This window comes from Larimichthys crocea, chromosome XII, assembly GCF_000972845.2.
Source record: "Larimichthys crocea isolate SSNF chromosome XII, L_crocea_2.0, whole genome shotgun sequence".
In the NCBI taxonomy this organism is placed as follows: Eukaryota; Metazoa; Chordata; class Actinopteri; family Sciaenidae; genus Larimichthys; species Larimichthys crocea.
Window position 1 is genome coordinate 22,980,058 of NC_040022.1, and position 15,602 is coordinate 22,995,659.

The 15,602-nt window shown below is 40.5% G+C and overlaps 1 protein-coding gene across 2 annotated transcripts in view; it reads left to right on the top strand.

The window, feature by feature from the left end:
* The window catches only part of prkcab (protein kinase C, alpha, b), a 100,349-nt gene that overhangs the window by 17,647 nt on the left and 67,100 nt on the right, over nt 1-15,602 (top strand). For both annotated transcript variants that reach the window (XM_027285046.1, XM_027285045.1), the window contains exon 3: nt 14,068-14,150. In XM_027285046.1, coding sequence (XP_027140847.1) covers nt 14,068-14,150 — 83 coding nt within the window. The remainder of the gene's footprint in view (nt 1-14,067; nt 14,151-15,602) is intronic.

Genomic DNA, 15,602 nt, shown 5'->3' on the forward strand with positions numbered 1-15,602 from the left:
AAGTTTCCACTTAACCAGTGAAATATCTCAAAATCTGCTCTTTAAATAAAGTTCCGAAAGATTTTGGTCATACCTTTAATTTTCCTTTAGTAACATCAGGAGGTTTTGTGTGAAGGGTCTCGGCAACTTATGGATTGATTGCCATGAAACTGCGAACAAACCTACAAAAATGTAAAAACAAAAAAAAGAATTTACACTAAATGTAGGCATTTATATCATCGAATCATTCATTCAACCTGTATGATAAAAGATATAAGAGATGCACTTCCTGATTGCTTTTTTATATGAGAAGATGACTATATGTTTAAATCCGGCTTAAGTTGCGACCTCATGCATTTCCAGTCTCTGTGATTTGTTGTCCTTTGTTGTGCTTAGTAAAAAGGTCATCAGTTGACCAGATATTTGCAGCAATGCAGTCAGAAACTTGAACCTGCAAAAACTGATTTTTTTTTTTTTAAATTTTGCCACTTGGGGGCATTAAAACAAGTTGTGAACACACCACTCACATATCATCACAAGATGATGACTAACAGTTAAATGTGCCACTGTATTCACCGACTAGTTGTTAACGCTTAGTGGTGACTCGTCTGAGTAGGTTGTATAGTGACGTATTTAGAGTTTTTTAACTGAAAAGCTAAAGTTACGACCAGACGGCTAAACAACGAGCTTAAACTTGCTATAAAGCGGCCGAGGGGAGCTGCAGATTCACATGATTCATCAATATGAGCAACTTTCACATCGTCACATTTCCACATTATCACAGGTTGTTGTAAAAATATCAATAATAGCAGCTTTAAAGTCATTTGACTGTCCAGTGTTGAAAAGCCTTTCGAGCTGTCGTGAAGGTTTTCTAACAACCTGCTGACCCTGCTGTCTTTTAAAGCTGTTTCACTTGCACGGATGAAAAAGTCAGATCATTGTTGTTGAACAGAACAGAAAAATAAGTAAAAAGTGCTGCCAAAATAATTAAATAAATAAAATAATAACACTGCACAGGGTGGCGTGGGAGGTAGCAGGTGCTAATTGAAACCATCTTGCAGAAAGCACAGAATGCCATTTCGCCACAGCTGCTGCCTTTCGTTTTTTTTTTTTTTTTCTCCCTTATTCGGCTCCAAATGGTACAAGCCATGCACTTGACAGGCTGACTAATCGCTCTACACAGGCTTGGATGCAGGCGTTTGGATTAACTAGGCCAATTAGCCAAGCACAGAGATGCCTAGTGATGAGAAGAGTCATGCTCCCTTTCTCAGCCGAGTGCCATTAATCAGCACTAAAGGAGCTGAAGCAACACTACAATTTACTGACTGCTTTACTACTTACAATAGCCAAGTTTTCTGGCTCAAGCCTCTTGACCTCAATGCAGCATGACTGTGTTTCTCTGGGATTCGGCAGTTTTTGTGCTACAAAAATACACTTCTGGAAGGCTTAAGAGAGGGACAGACGATGAGTGCCAGTGTGTGTGAATGTGTGTTTTCAGGTCTTTGAGGAGGTGGAGGTGTCTCCATGTGTAAGTTTCCATCAGTGAGTTTGAAGCTTCTAACTGGATAAGGGCATGTATTAGTGTGTATATGTACAGTATGTGCTTAATCTGTGTGTGTGTGTCGCAGCAAAGAGCACGCCTCATAGTGAGAGTTGTCCAGTCTGTTCTTGTCTACTTGGCTGCACTGAACTGGCCCCAGATGACCCTCCATCAGCTCATCAGCTCCAGTTGGCATCCTCTGTGCCTGTGAAGTGAAGCCAATGTAGAATTGCCAAAAAAAACTGTAATTCGTTGAATGGCCACTTGAGGATGGCTACAGAATGAGCTAATCTCCATAAGCCCTCATGTTAAAATGCTGCTTCACAGCAGAAATAAACATGTTTACAGCCTGGTACAAAAACTGCATACATATTAAGTGATTTACTGAAAAAATGAATTTTTTGTGTTGTTACTCACAGTATTTACTACCTGGTGCTTCAAACTTGCAAAAGGCTATATGAATCATCCTAATTTAGGTATTGTATTTGTTCATTTGACTTCAGTTGGATGTGTAAGTCTCGCATTACAGAGGTAGAAATGTGATTCATACTACTACATGAATTCACTATGAGTCATGCGGCTCAACCAAAGCACCGCTGGAAAGAAATTTGTTGGGTGTATAGCTGTTATGAAAACTGAAGTCTTGTGCCATTTTGATACTTATTTGATGTTTGCACATCAGATCTGATGTGGTAGCCTCTGATCAGAGGAGGATCTTCGATATTTCTAGTGAAAACAGCTACCACTTGTAATATTCATGTTGAAGTTCAGAATGAAATTAATATCAAGCCAGGCTTTGATCTGACCGTAACATCTTATTTTTTAATTCCAAGGGATTTTTTGTGTGTCTCACATACATATTTGTATGTGAACTGTGAAGTGACCCTTGAGTCTGAATGCTGCTCTTTTTATGTGGATTGTTGAAGTTGTTGCTGGTGTTTGTTGTGAAGACACCATTTTCTGACAAAGTTTGAAAGGTTTTGTTAATTCCACGAGGGATATGTGTTTGTGCTGTTTTGTTTCATGTTTTTGTGTCACTGATTTGAAGAACGGGTCTGAATTAAATGATGATGACACTTGTAGAATTGTTTGCTTATATCTCCATGTCACCGTCAGTAAAATCTGATCAAACAAGTGTCTAGAAGACACAGATTACTTTCAGAGAAGATGCGATGGCTGCAGTGGAAGTTTGGCTGGTGGTGGGACTCGGTTGGAGCGTTGTACTGGACATACTAGCAGCACTGAAATGTGATATTAATCACAATTAGATCCCGGCCTGGTGTGGGTCACACATGCACGCTTTAAACAATACTATTGGTTGTATGACAGTCTGCACACAATGTAGTACTACAAAATACTTTTTAAGGGCCTTCATTTTCACTAAGCTGATTTACTACCTTTTAATACTTTTTAATACCCTGCGGACACCCTGTGTACCAGGCTGTAAACATGTTTATTTCTGCTGTGAAGTTGGACACTTTAACATGGGAGCTTCACTTCACAGCCACAGAGGTTGGACGGAGACACAAGCAAGGCTGCATCCCCAGAATTGAGTTGAGGCAAATTCAACTTTTTATTCACAGAAGCCATATGTCATCTCTAAAAGTTACGTAGTGCCTCTTTACTGTTTCTGGGAGCTCATTGTTAATATTGCAAATAAATGATGACAAAAAAAGCGATTATGATTGTTGCAAAGAAAAGCTTCAGCAGTGTGAATTGTGTGCATCCGTGCTCATGTTTCTAAATCTCATCAGCATACAGTTACTCTGGGAATAAACCCAAAAGAAAGTAATGCAGAGCATTGTAGCGGAAGAAAAAAAACAAATCTCTGCTCGTTGCTTTGATGTGATGTATGAGAAACAGTATGGTCAGGAGGTCAGAAGCAAACAAAAAAAGTGGGAATATCTGAGTAGCAAGTGTACCAATGTGCTTTGCTGCCACACTATCAGCTGTATATGAGCAGCTGGTGTTTTATCCTTTTAGTAGGATATCTACCTGCAGCTTCAGATAACCTGGGCCAGTAGTGAAGAACAGATCCCAGTCGTTTACAGTATATCTCATATAATCCATAGTGTTTTTGCACTGAACAGCGTTAATTAAAGCTCATTCTCATATTAAAGGTTTTTTTTTTTCTACCACAGAAGTGAGGTTTGATCAAGGTCACTCTTTTATGTGGAGCAATTCTTTTTTGGTCTCTCTATAAGTGAGAGAAAACATGAAAGACAAGAGACAAAGAAAAGATGAAAAACGAGACCTGTGAGAGAAAAATTTTGTAAAAAAAAAAAAAAAAAGAAAAACTTGTTATTTATGTTTCAAAATGTCCTGAGACAAATTTAGCCTTGACTTCACTGGCCCCAAACAAATTAGTCTAGGACATGCAGTGCCTCAGGAGTGGAAGAGGCTCTGATGTTGATGTGTGGTATCAGCCTGTCCCCAGGCACTATACTTGAACTTGGCTGTGACCTTTGTCTTTTCCCTGACCGCCTGTTCTGCATGTGTGCATTTGTATGTGTGTGTGTGTGTGTGTGTGTGTGTGTGTGTGCAGGCTGCAAAGAGCTGTACGGAAAGCCATCACCCGAGGTGTATGAGTAGGTTTGAGCATGTATGCATATTCAGGTGATCTTTTCACACGTGGGTGTGTTTGCATGTGCGCTACGATTGATAGCCAGTCTGTTGTACAGTCTAATTTGGTCTTGTCTGTGTGCAGCAGTGTCAGACCTCTGTATGGACCACAGCTAGCCAGACTCATTACATTACTACTACTCTGACACCTGATACACAGGCACAGGGGGGCTCTGAGCCAGACCACTGCAGGTGATACATCACTGACTGGACGTGTGTGTGTGTGTGTGTGTGTAAAAGTAACCGAGAAGATGAGGAGGCAAGAAAACCAGACGTAGTGTGTGTATGCTGGTGTGTGCTGAAAACACAAGCAGTGAATGACTGTGTTTCTGCTTGCGTCTGCGTGTTAAAACGAGCGTCTGTGTACATTCGCGCGCATATGTCTGCGTTTGCAAATACACAACAGCGAATGTGTGCGCTCAAAAGCATAAACGTGTACACACATACACAGGTGTGTATGCTAAAACCTGTGTATTTGTGTGTCTGTGTTCAGAGTCATATTTAATTCATGAGGCAGTATCACTATTTCCCCTGTGTGACTCAGATATGTCTTGAAGCCAAACACTCCCACCTGTAGTTTGGAATAATTGATCCAGTCCCCCTGTGGCCATTTCTTAATACAAACACTATTAGTGCTGCAAAGAGTTTGTTCATTTGTGTGTGTTTATATGGGCTGCATGAGTGTGTGTGCAAAATAGCTGATAATACACATACTAGTGTGTATATCTAATTGGAATTTTTCTTAATTTTCTGAATACCTAATGAATTCTAGGGGTGTAAGGCAGCTAATGACATGAAGCTGAAAGTTAAATTAGTTATTAGATTAACAAGACTTAGTCTGCAGCCGTGGTAGTTTATTAATTTAAGTTTTATTTGAGTTGCGCCGTTCTCCCGTCATCTCAATTGTTTGGTAAAAGGTGGACATAAAACACAGACCGAGCTGTCTTAATTCAGTCTTTTTCTCGTCTTGACAAAATCAAACATGTTTAATACTATCTGAGGTTTTCAGTCACGGCACATGCAAAATAGCGGCATTCGATCACGTGAACAGTGTCGACAACCAATAGCTGTGCTCTCTCTAGCACCATCAGGAAGCAGGTTACATGGTTAACGTGGTAAACATGGAGGGGACTCCGGGGAGGCACAAGAGAGTTTCCTCCCTTCTGTACCACGATCGAGTGGAGAAGGGGAAAAAAAAAATGTGGACAGAAATTGCTGTAGCCCTTGAAATGCACACACAAGAGCAGCTGTGGCCAAAAGCTGCTTTTGTTTCTGCTTCACTGTTCAACTGTTTTTCTTCCACCAGGTGCCGGATGGGAAATAACCTCAAAATGAATCTAGTTTTAGTCGTTTAAATAGTGACTCTGCGAGGTCTTCTCTGCAAAATCATAAAACTGTCTTTATATGTGAGAGGGTGTCTGTTTATTATTGTGTCATTAGTTTTGCAGAAATTTGGTCATGGAGGAGCAACATCAGAACTTTTTGCCGATCCATCAAGTAGATGTTGAGATATTTTAATGATTTACTGACAGTTTTGACCATCTGGATTCTAGAAACCGTAAAGGTCAATGCAAAATTTCATAGTACTCTAGTTGTTGAGATTTTTTGGTCTGGACCAACATCATCATCTCTAGACCTCTGATGTTAGCATAGTTAAAAATGAGATCCTAATGCTAACACAGATTTATTGCTGCTGGCTTGAACCTCTCATGAGACGTGTAGGAAAACACACCAAATGTGCACAATTCGGTCGGGTATTGCAGTTTAGTTTAGGCTGTTTAGTGTCTCTATGATAGGAAATATCATTAAAAAAAAACAAATCACGACATGCAAAAAAACAAAGCACCATGCTCCCTGAGGACATCGTCTCCACTGTCTGTGTCTGCTATAACAAGCTACCCAGACATGCATAATCAAACACAGATCTCAGAGGACAGGGAGCCAAGGTGATAACTACCATCGCCTGTCAACTTGCAGCGCTGTGTGGGAGGAGACTTAAGAGGTGGAGTTTTGACAACATGAGCACTAAATTCATCTTGATCTCCACCAAACATCCTCCCACCTTCTCTCAACCAATCAAACAGGGAGTTTGGAGGGACTGTTTTGTTTTGCAGCGTCCCTGCTGTGCCGAATCTCCCCCAAGGTGTTTTCTACTCTGTTCTCTGCAATTCCCTGCTCCCATGGAGAAAGTTGCATAATTCCTCATGTATGCATGCAATCAAAGGCACGCACACACACACATATGCTTATTCATACACCGGGATGTTGTGGTGATAATGATAATTGCACAAACAAACTGATTTCTGGGGATGTTTTACTGATTTTGTGTGCCTGCAGAAGACACAAGAAGGAAAACTATTATGTAACCTAGCGGTGGGAACCTCGAGGCACCTCATGATTTGATTTGATTCTGATTCAAAGGGCTACAATTCGATTTTAAAACGATTATTGATGCACCTCAAGTGACAAAATGGTATGTTGGAGTGTGCAACAAAGCCCAGAAGCCCTGGTTTTCCACAATTGAGTAGGGTCGCAAATCCTTGGCAATAAAAGTTGCAGCAGCGTTTATGATTTGCCTTTCCTCCAACTCTGTTTAGATATGTAAGAGGTGGTTCCTCATGTTGGTTGTGTTGCCCAAATATTTAAATAATAAATACATTTATTTTCACACACCTAACCTTTTCCTTCAGTTTCATGGACGCCATCACCCATCCCCATCTCTTCTTCCCTTCTCTTTTTCTTGTAGTGGTCTGTGAACAGCTTTCTTGTTGCTTTCAAGGTCACATATTCAATGTTAACTCTGTGTTTGCATTCATACTGTATATATTGTCCTCTATGTGCCTATGTGCCTATGGCATGCATAATTCAATGCATGTGCTAAAATTGAGTTTCCAAGTCTTTTGTTGTAGCTGCAGCTCTGCCTCACACATACTTCATCTCCCAAGGGTGTGTGTGTGTGGGGGCGTGGGGGGCCAATGTGGTCTTCTATAGTGTTGCTACGGATTGTACCTGTGAACCAATCTCCTATTACTTGGAGAAGGTTTTTCCTACATAGGGAATTTTAAGGGAATTTAGAGATTTAATAAGGTGAAGAGAACCTTTTCACACAGTCTAAAGTAGCTGTGCACAGGGAAGTTTTGTTCCTGATTTTTAGGGTCATGATATTACCAAAACCATCTAAGTTCTACTTATACAGGTTGTGGACCAGGAGAGTTGGTAATCGATTTCTATAAGGACAGATCAATTAGAAGTGTATAACAACGTTTAATGAGTTTAACAACGATTAGTCGATCATGGATGCATCCTCATTAGGTGGGCTGATGAAGATAGGAGATGGTCAATCACATAGACTCTAGACTTAGATGGTCGTGGAGCAAAGCAGCAATGGAAGGTAAACCTCTCAGTTGATGGGGATGTGGGTTGCAAGGGAAAGTGATATGTAAAGAACAGCAACTGAGGACTGATTGGCTTAATAAATGCAGGCAAAAAGATCATTGGGCAGATATGATGATGTCAGAATTGTTAATGAACAGTCTCATAAAATGTTCGATTGATGATTCATTTTCTAGAAACTTCATTGAGAAGTATAAACCTACTGGGACGTCGCCAATTGGTTTGTGGACAATTGTTTGGCATTATAGACGTTGTCATCTTGGTTTTGCAGAACTAGAAATGACCATAGTGTGGAGCTGGTGGAAGTCGGGCTACCTTTGGTTTTGGTTTTGAAAAATCTTTCATGAGCCCAGTGTGTTTTGCGCTGAACAGACTGAGAATGACTTGTCAATAACAGGTAGTCACGCCCTAAAGCATACCCTGGTCTGTCATCTATTTCACTCTAAATGAGACCAGAATCTTCAAAATGAACACCATGCTGTATGGAAGAAACAGTGATTGAGACCATACACTCATATGGAAACTAGTAAGTAGGGTCAATTCCCCATAAGACTCAATACATTCAGATTTTTGCCTTGACTTCACTGAACAGACCTGAATTGGAAACTATAGTTTTATTTTACTGACATGTATAAAGTACGGAAGCCCCGAAAAGGCCATACATACATACATTTTATTCCACCCATTTTCCCGTGATGAGGAGATAATTAATTTGAGATCTTGAGAAAACAAAACAATAGTCTAGTGTATTAATCAAGTGCGCCCGTATTACAGAATGTATGGCAAATGCATGTAGTCCATGATACGGAGCAAACCTATTACTCCACTGTAAAATCCCTTTGATCCATAATTTCTGACAAAGGTTAATACACTTAATCTCAGGACCATGCTAAATGTTTACTCACTCAGTGTCAAGCATATTTACTGTATCATTTTTGTGCAATTCACCCTCAAAGTTCATTATTTTGATGTGAAAAGGGCATTATGTACAATATTTACTCTACTGTAAAATCTCTTTGATCCATAATTTCTGACAAAGGTTGATACACTTTGACTAATCCTCACTCCAGTCCTGAGATCAAGTGTATCAACCTTTGTCAGAAATTATGGATCAAAGGGATTTTACAGTGGCGTAATAGGTTTGCTCACTCCGTATCATGGACTACATGCATTTGCCATACATTCTGTAATACGGGCGCACTTGATTTAATACGCTAGACTATCATTTTGTTTTCTCAAGATCTCTAATTAATTATCACGTTATCACGGGAAAACGGGTGGAATAAAATGTATGTATGTATGGCCTTTCAGGGCTTCCGTAATAAAGGGACAGGCATATAATATATATAATCAGCATACTGCCCAACCCTTGTGTCTTATAATGTCCTGAACACTGAGATCATTTTGACCAGTGTAAGTGTAAGTGACCAGTGTACTGTACACGTAAATAACCCTCAAACATTATACTTAATAAAATGCAGGAAAAACACCAGAAATCAGCGGCCTATCATCCCGCACAAGATGTAACATATTGCTGTGGCCTCTCTGGCTGTCGTAACTGTCATTGAGTCACTCCAACTGTGGCCACTGTGGCCATCGATCTCCACCAGTCTCAAGAGAGAGTTGGTGGTTATGGGTCATGTGCTCTGGGATTCCCTGATGTGTCACTCACTGCAGTGGCAGCAGTTCAGATGTCGCATTATTATAAGATATATGAAGTAATGACGTGTTTTTTATGCTTCTGGGATTTCTGTGGTCATACTGATATCGACTGTGTGTGGAGATACATTTTAGTAGCGTATCTGTTCACAGTGTGGACGTAAACAAGTGCCAGAAGTCCACATGAAATGTCCCAGTGTGACAGCAGAAGGCTAATGGAAGCGATCAGGACGGTAAACAACAAACAGATTTGGTTTCTCTTTGAGCTCGATCAAAATTTGATGAGAACTTGACACAGGCAGTAGTATTGCTCTCTGCTGTATGTAGGATACGGTACTTGTGTTGACCCATTGTGCGGTTCTGTCTGTGGTTCTTCTTTCAGCTTGTTCCACTTCACTCATTCAGCACTCGTGTGACGGGAAAAGCTCTTAACTCGTCATTCACTGTTCTCTCACATGCACCTGGGATATGCCTTTGTGTTTGCACATGGACGCCTGTTTATTTATAGTGCCCATTGGCCAGGTGTAGCCCTGTAGAGGAAATGTCTTCCCTCCACACTTCTCGACCACAGTGGGGTTCAGTACAAACTGTTCCAGTCGTGGCCAGAATGAAGCCTAAAAATAACCAAGAGAGGAAAATACACCTCCCTCACCCTCTCCATGCCTCTCCTCTCTTCTCCTGTCATTTTTCTTGCCTGAAATGACAAACAATCTGCAGAAAGACCACAGAGCCATAACACAGACAGAAACAGAGCATTTTACACTATCAGGGGAGGAAGCTTGTCTGTCTGTGTTTATATAAAGTGTAGAGAGGTGCAATGAATAATTTGGGCATAATTGTGCCTTCACCTAACTTCAACCTCGACAATATTTTGGCACTAAAATTATGTAGATGCCAGAGCTCCGTATAAACATTTCTGACACCTCTACAGTCATAGGAAAAGTACACCACTGTGGATTTGTTCCCACACTCTCCTCCTATTCATCCGTCCTCTCGCACACTTCCTTTTTTTTCCTCTTGTGTATCTCAGATCAAAGCCTCGGTCCTCTTTGTGTTCTGATGCACTCTGGGGGCTCGGATCAATTGAATGCGTCTGGAAGGTATTGAGTTTGTCCGACACCGCAGGTGTCCTGCTCTCCCTTATCTCCACCGCAAGCTTCTTTTTTTTCTTTTCATCTGGGCAACAGCGCTGCATAATTCTATTAACGGTGGCTCGGTAGATTACCAATTTACCAATTTCACCAGATTAGCCGGGGCTAAACCCCTACTTTGAAGGATCATTAGTAGAGAGATGGGGATGAGGATGGAGAGGTGTAGAAATGCTACGTGGTGTATAATATGCTTTCTGCCTTCCACACACACACAAAGCAAAAAAGAAAGCGTTTGTGTTGTGTAAGCTGCTTTGTAACGCCAAAGCCCCTTATCTCTATGCTTATGCAATTAGGCTGGTGAAACAAAGCCCATAGTAATTAATCATAATATCCCTGACAATACAGTATGTCTCTGTGTCACCTCTACTCCTGCTGCTTCACACAGCTCTTCCTGAGAGGACTGAAACCATCTGGAGACAACTACACTTCTTACTATGTTCTTCATGCTAATGTAATACAAAAAAAAAGATTTGTGGCATTTCAATCACCAAGAAAAACACTCTCAATTAAGCGCTTCCTCCAGCTCTATTTGTATGTTTATTCATACCAGGATAGGAGAACATGGGGAAACGTATGTTTCTGTCGATTCAGCCCATGGCAAATGTGAGGTGTGTGAGGTGTCTTCACAGCTTTCCCTCCTCATTGGTTGTATGTAAACATGCCCAGAGTGCCTCTGTGTTTCAGCCACTGCAGCATATTGGCTCTCGCTTTTTTAAATTAATATGTGTGTAGATCAGTGTGTGCGCATGAAAGTCGACGCCAGGGATTATAGTCACAGAGAAACACTGTCTCTGTCTTGTGTAAGTATGGGTAAGCCTGCCTGACACACACACACACACACACACAAAGTCCAAATCTAGATTTATCCCTTCTACTATATGCAGCTTTCTTCACCTCTGAACTGTGATCAGTGTCAAGTCAGTCTGCTCAGCTCCACACTGTAGCAGCAGCAGACACATAAGCTGGTCTGAGATCAGAATTTAAACAGAGGTGGCAGCGGTCGAGTGGGTGCGTGGCTGAAGGTGTGAGGATAGGGGGGGACGGGGACGTCATCACGCCGGTGATTCATGTATTGTACGCAGGCTGTGGGTAGGAAAACAGAAACCTGATGCTTCTGCTGCTGAGTAAAATTGTGTGTTACAGAAGATGAAAATACACACAGCAGATTTGATATGTTTTGTACTCCTCCTTTGCATGTAAGCAAATGTTTTCTTAATTTCGTTGACAGCAGAGTGGGCAGGATGTGGGCTGGGAGGATGGAAAGTATGACTGCAGGGCGAGTTGGAGTTCGATATCGAGGTAGGACTGAATGCTCTGGGGTCAATACCAAAACAATCGCTAATGTAGTAAGCAGTGACAGAGAGAAAATCTGATTTTAAAACACTCTTTCAGGAAATAAAGAGTGGTTTCAACACGTTTTGTCCTCACTTTTAATTAAGATAGGGAGTGCACAAAAAAAATTTAATATTATCTTGCATCTCTTCAGAAGAAGCCCTGAAATCTCGCACATTCAAATCCAACAAATAAATGTCAAAGCACTGAGATAGAGTCTGCACATTCGATGTGAACTTCCATGAACATTTTTTGTTATACCACCATGTATAACTGACGAAATATCATGTAATGTTGCTGGCCAGAGTTGGTTCAATAGCCTGAAACATATGAAAGTAATAAATTATGACTAAAACCAAACTAGTTTAGGGGAGTTTAGTTTCAACACGCTGATGATCTGCATAATTAATATTCTCTAAAATACAGCTGTAGCGTACTGATTTCTGCTCATTATTTTGTGGAATATTGATTTAAATACTACAAGTCCTGATTCATAATTATGTTACCAAGTTGTTACCAAACCTAGGGGTGAAGTTACGGATACTACAGCTGTTCTTTATACTGTCAGTGGTTTTGAGATGATGATGGTGCTAGATGAAAATTCAGGTTCACCTCATGGTCAGGCTACAGGAGAAGTCAGGGGATCATCAAAGTCAGTAGGATTCACCATGAATGACCGAATGTTACCATACACCCTTAACTTTGTGAGGCAGTTCGACTTGAGGATCCATCTTGCCAGGGTTCAAGCTAAACATTTGTGTCGGAGCTCAGTGATCACAGACCAATCAGTACAATCTTACAGGTGTAGTTTAATGGTGGGACTGCTTGAGAACGACAATGGCGGCTGCTAAAGTATTCAGAGTAGATGCTGCTAGAATCACTTACATCAAAGCTGGAGAGTATTTCTTCACTGGGAGAAGAGTAAAGAACGACACTGGAGTTTTTTTTTTTGGTTAAAAAGATGTTTTCACTCTTCTTCCAGCTGACTTTGGTCAGAGTTTGACCTGATAGATTGAAATTTGCCCCTGAGAGACAGTGATAAACCATTTAATGCAGTCAGGTTAACTTGCTTGCAAATTATTCACTGGCTGGGTCCTAGAAATTCCCGCTGTGTACATTTACACCTGTTTATAGCCCGCTCCTGTACATTATGATGGTGACAAACGGCACAGATAACAACTTCAGAGCATAGATAAATCACTTTGGGCTACCATTTTGCTGAGCTTTTTATTGCCCTCTTTTCCCTCTCTGCCTCATTTTGTATTTTATTACAGAAAGAGATGAATTCATACTGTAAGCTGCCACTGGCTCAGCGCTACACTGATGCTATGGGAATAGCCATCTGTGACATACATACACAGAAACTGTAGTAGTGATTAGGGTTGGATTAGGATTATAATAATGCAAACAACCATTATGATGGAAATACGGATGATGATGCTCATATTACAGACAGTATACTATCTATCTCAAACATATCTAATAAACTGAGTATCATGATACAGTACATTGTTTTGCAGAGACAGTCGAAGCCCCTGCTGTTTCTTGGACTTCTCAGGAAACTCTGTTGTCCAACCAATGGCCGTCAGATTGTCTGGCAAGCATGACTGGCAGAGTTAGAGACAAAGAAAACACACAATTACGGTGGTGGGAAAGCACAAAAGGGCACATGAACAAACAGGCGGCTTGACAATGAGCGAAGCAGACAGATTGTGTGAGAAGGAACAAGAAGAAAGAATGAGGAATTTTCAAATAATGGCAGGGAAAAATACAGTTGGATACGCAGAGTGAGAGTCAGAGAGGGAGTCAGCTTGTGATCTAGCTGTCACAGATGTCCACGTTTTCCCCTCCAGATCTGCGGGCAGCGTCCGAATGTAAATGCCAATGTCGCTGACGTGAGAGAGGGGCGTCCGGTGTCATGTCAGCCATGTCGGTGCTGAATGACACTTTTGGTAGGGGTAGGATCCCAGTTCAGTGGGAGACAATGATGCAATTAACCCAACAGACTGTAAAAAGCCGACGGCTGGAGAACACACAAGATCACGTAGTGACATTTTTTGTGTGGGCGTGAGTGTGGGAGTGCACACGCACGCGTGTCTGTCTGTCTGCATTTGCTTGTGTGTCTGTACAAGAGAGGCTTATCAAAATCACTTGGAGGTTGATTGATGATAATTTACATGCACGTTCTCTGCTTTACTGCCTTTATCTTTGGTGTTTCTCCGATAACTTGCATAAAACACCAGACAGAATAAAGATATTTTACTTTGTGTGTTTGTATTTTTTTCCTTTTTAAAGGCAGATTCGCTGGTTGAATGCAAGATCAAGGTCACAGTGTGGTGTCATAAATTGCTGCTGTAAAACTGTCTTCTCTCTTTCTCTCTCTTCTGTCAGTGTGCTGTTTTGTGGTTCACAAACGGTGCCATGAATTCGTCACCTTTTCCTGTCCTGGAGCCGACAAGGGTCCTGACACAGACGTAAGTTCTCAATACTTTTGCTTGATACCTCAGAGCATCTGTCTTCACACAAAGACACAAAATAATATTTTTGTTGCATTCCAAGACAGTACAGGATGCAATCTGTTTATTTAAATTCCATAAAAGTACAACTTGACATTATTCTGCAGCATTTATCCACTGCATTTTAAAATAGCTTCAGGTTCAGGTATATTTTGACAACTGATGAGAAAGAAAGTGAAAGATGCGCAGAGTCTGACCTTTTTTGTCTTTTTAATGCACATCAGTTTGAACATTGATATGTCAAACAAACAGAAAAACAGAAAGGCAGAGCTTAAGTATGTAGTGAAAGATGGGTACACCGCTATGTCAAAGAGAGTCAAGTCTTCTCAACATGTGCAAAAAGTAAAGTTGAAACTAAAGCTCAAAACAACACTTTGGATTTAAGAAGTCTTTACTGGAAGCAGTTGTTAAACTGTCAATGTGAATCAGCGACTGTGATTCCAGATCAGAAAACCATGGCACAAAGGTGTCGTAGAGATTTGTTAGTAGTAACAATCAAACTGGATTCACAAAACTATAAATTAGTTGTTGCTGCTAAATTCTACCGGGCACGGCTGCGACACATTTCACGGATGTGCCGTGGCCGACAATTTTCCTCCACCAGAGGCATTAATCAGCACAGAGCAGATCGAGCTGGCCAAAAGTCAGACACACACTTTGAGCCACAGGAGTAAAAGTAGAAAGAGTACAATACCTAACAGTTAGCCCGACAGCAACTATGTTGTATTAGCAAAAACTTTCTTTTAACCCAATGTAAGTTGGTAAATACAGTACTTTTATGCAGTGGACGTGATCCCTCACTGGCTTCACACTCCTTTGCTCAATCAACACGGACATATTTAAGTACTGATCATTTCATATATTAGTTCCAGTTGTTTTAGATCTTGGGGATATTACGTTATATCCAGCGCAGCTTTTATAATGATCGGTTTGATGACAAACCAGGTGTATGGAATCAAATAAAGATTAAAATCAACACAACTCATTATCACATTTAATCACCACAAAACACACATTTCAAAAATGTCTTTGTCTTTTTCAGCCATCTCTTTGAACTTTCAATTCTCAGTGGTGGAATTAAAAAAAATAATAATCAAAATTGGAAAATATATTTTCGGTGTTTATAAATTAATAATAAAATAATAAATTATTTTACTCAAATTCACTAATTTAGCTCAATTTGGATCTAAAAATCCGAGTAAAAAAATCTGATTGCTTAAATTGCTTGCAGCAGTGTTTGAATTTTAACTTTAATAATTCAGTCGATGAAAACATTTCAGAGAAATTCAGTCACTTTTAGATCTTTATGCTGATGCATGTTGGCTTTGTCACTCAGATTTTATAGACCACTTGAAGTTTTATTGATTTTTGTTTCTTGGTTGTCCCATCAGTCTTTAAATTATAACTTGG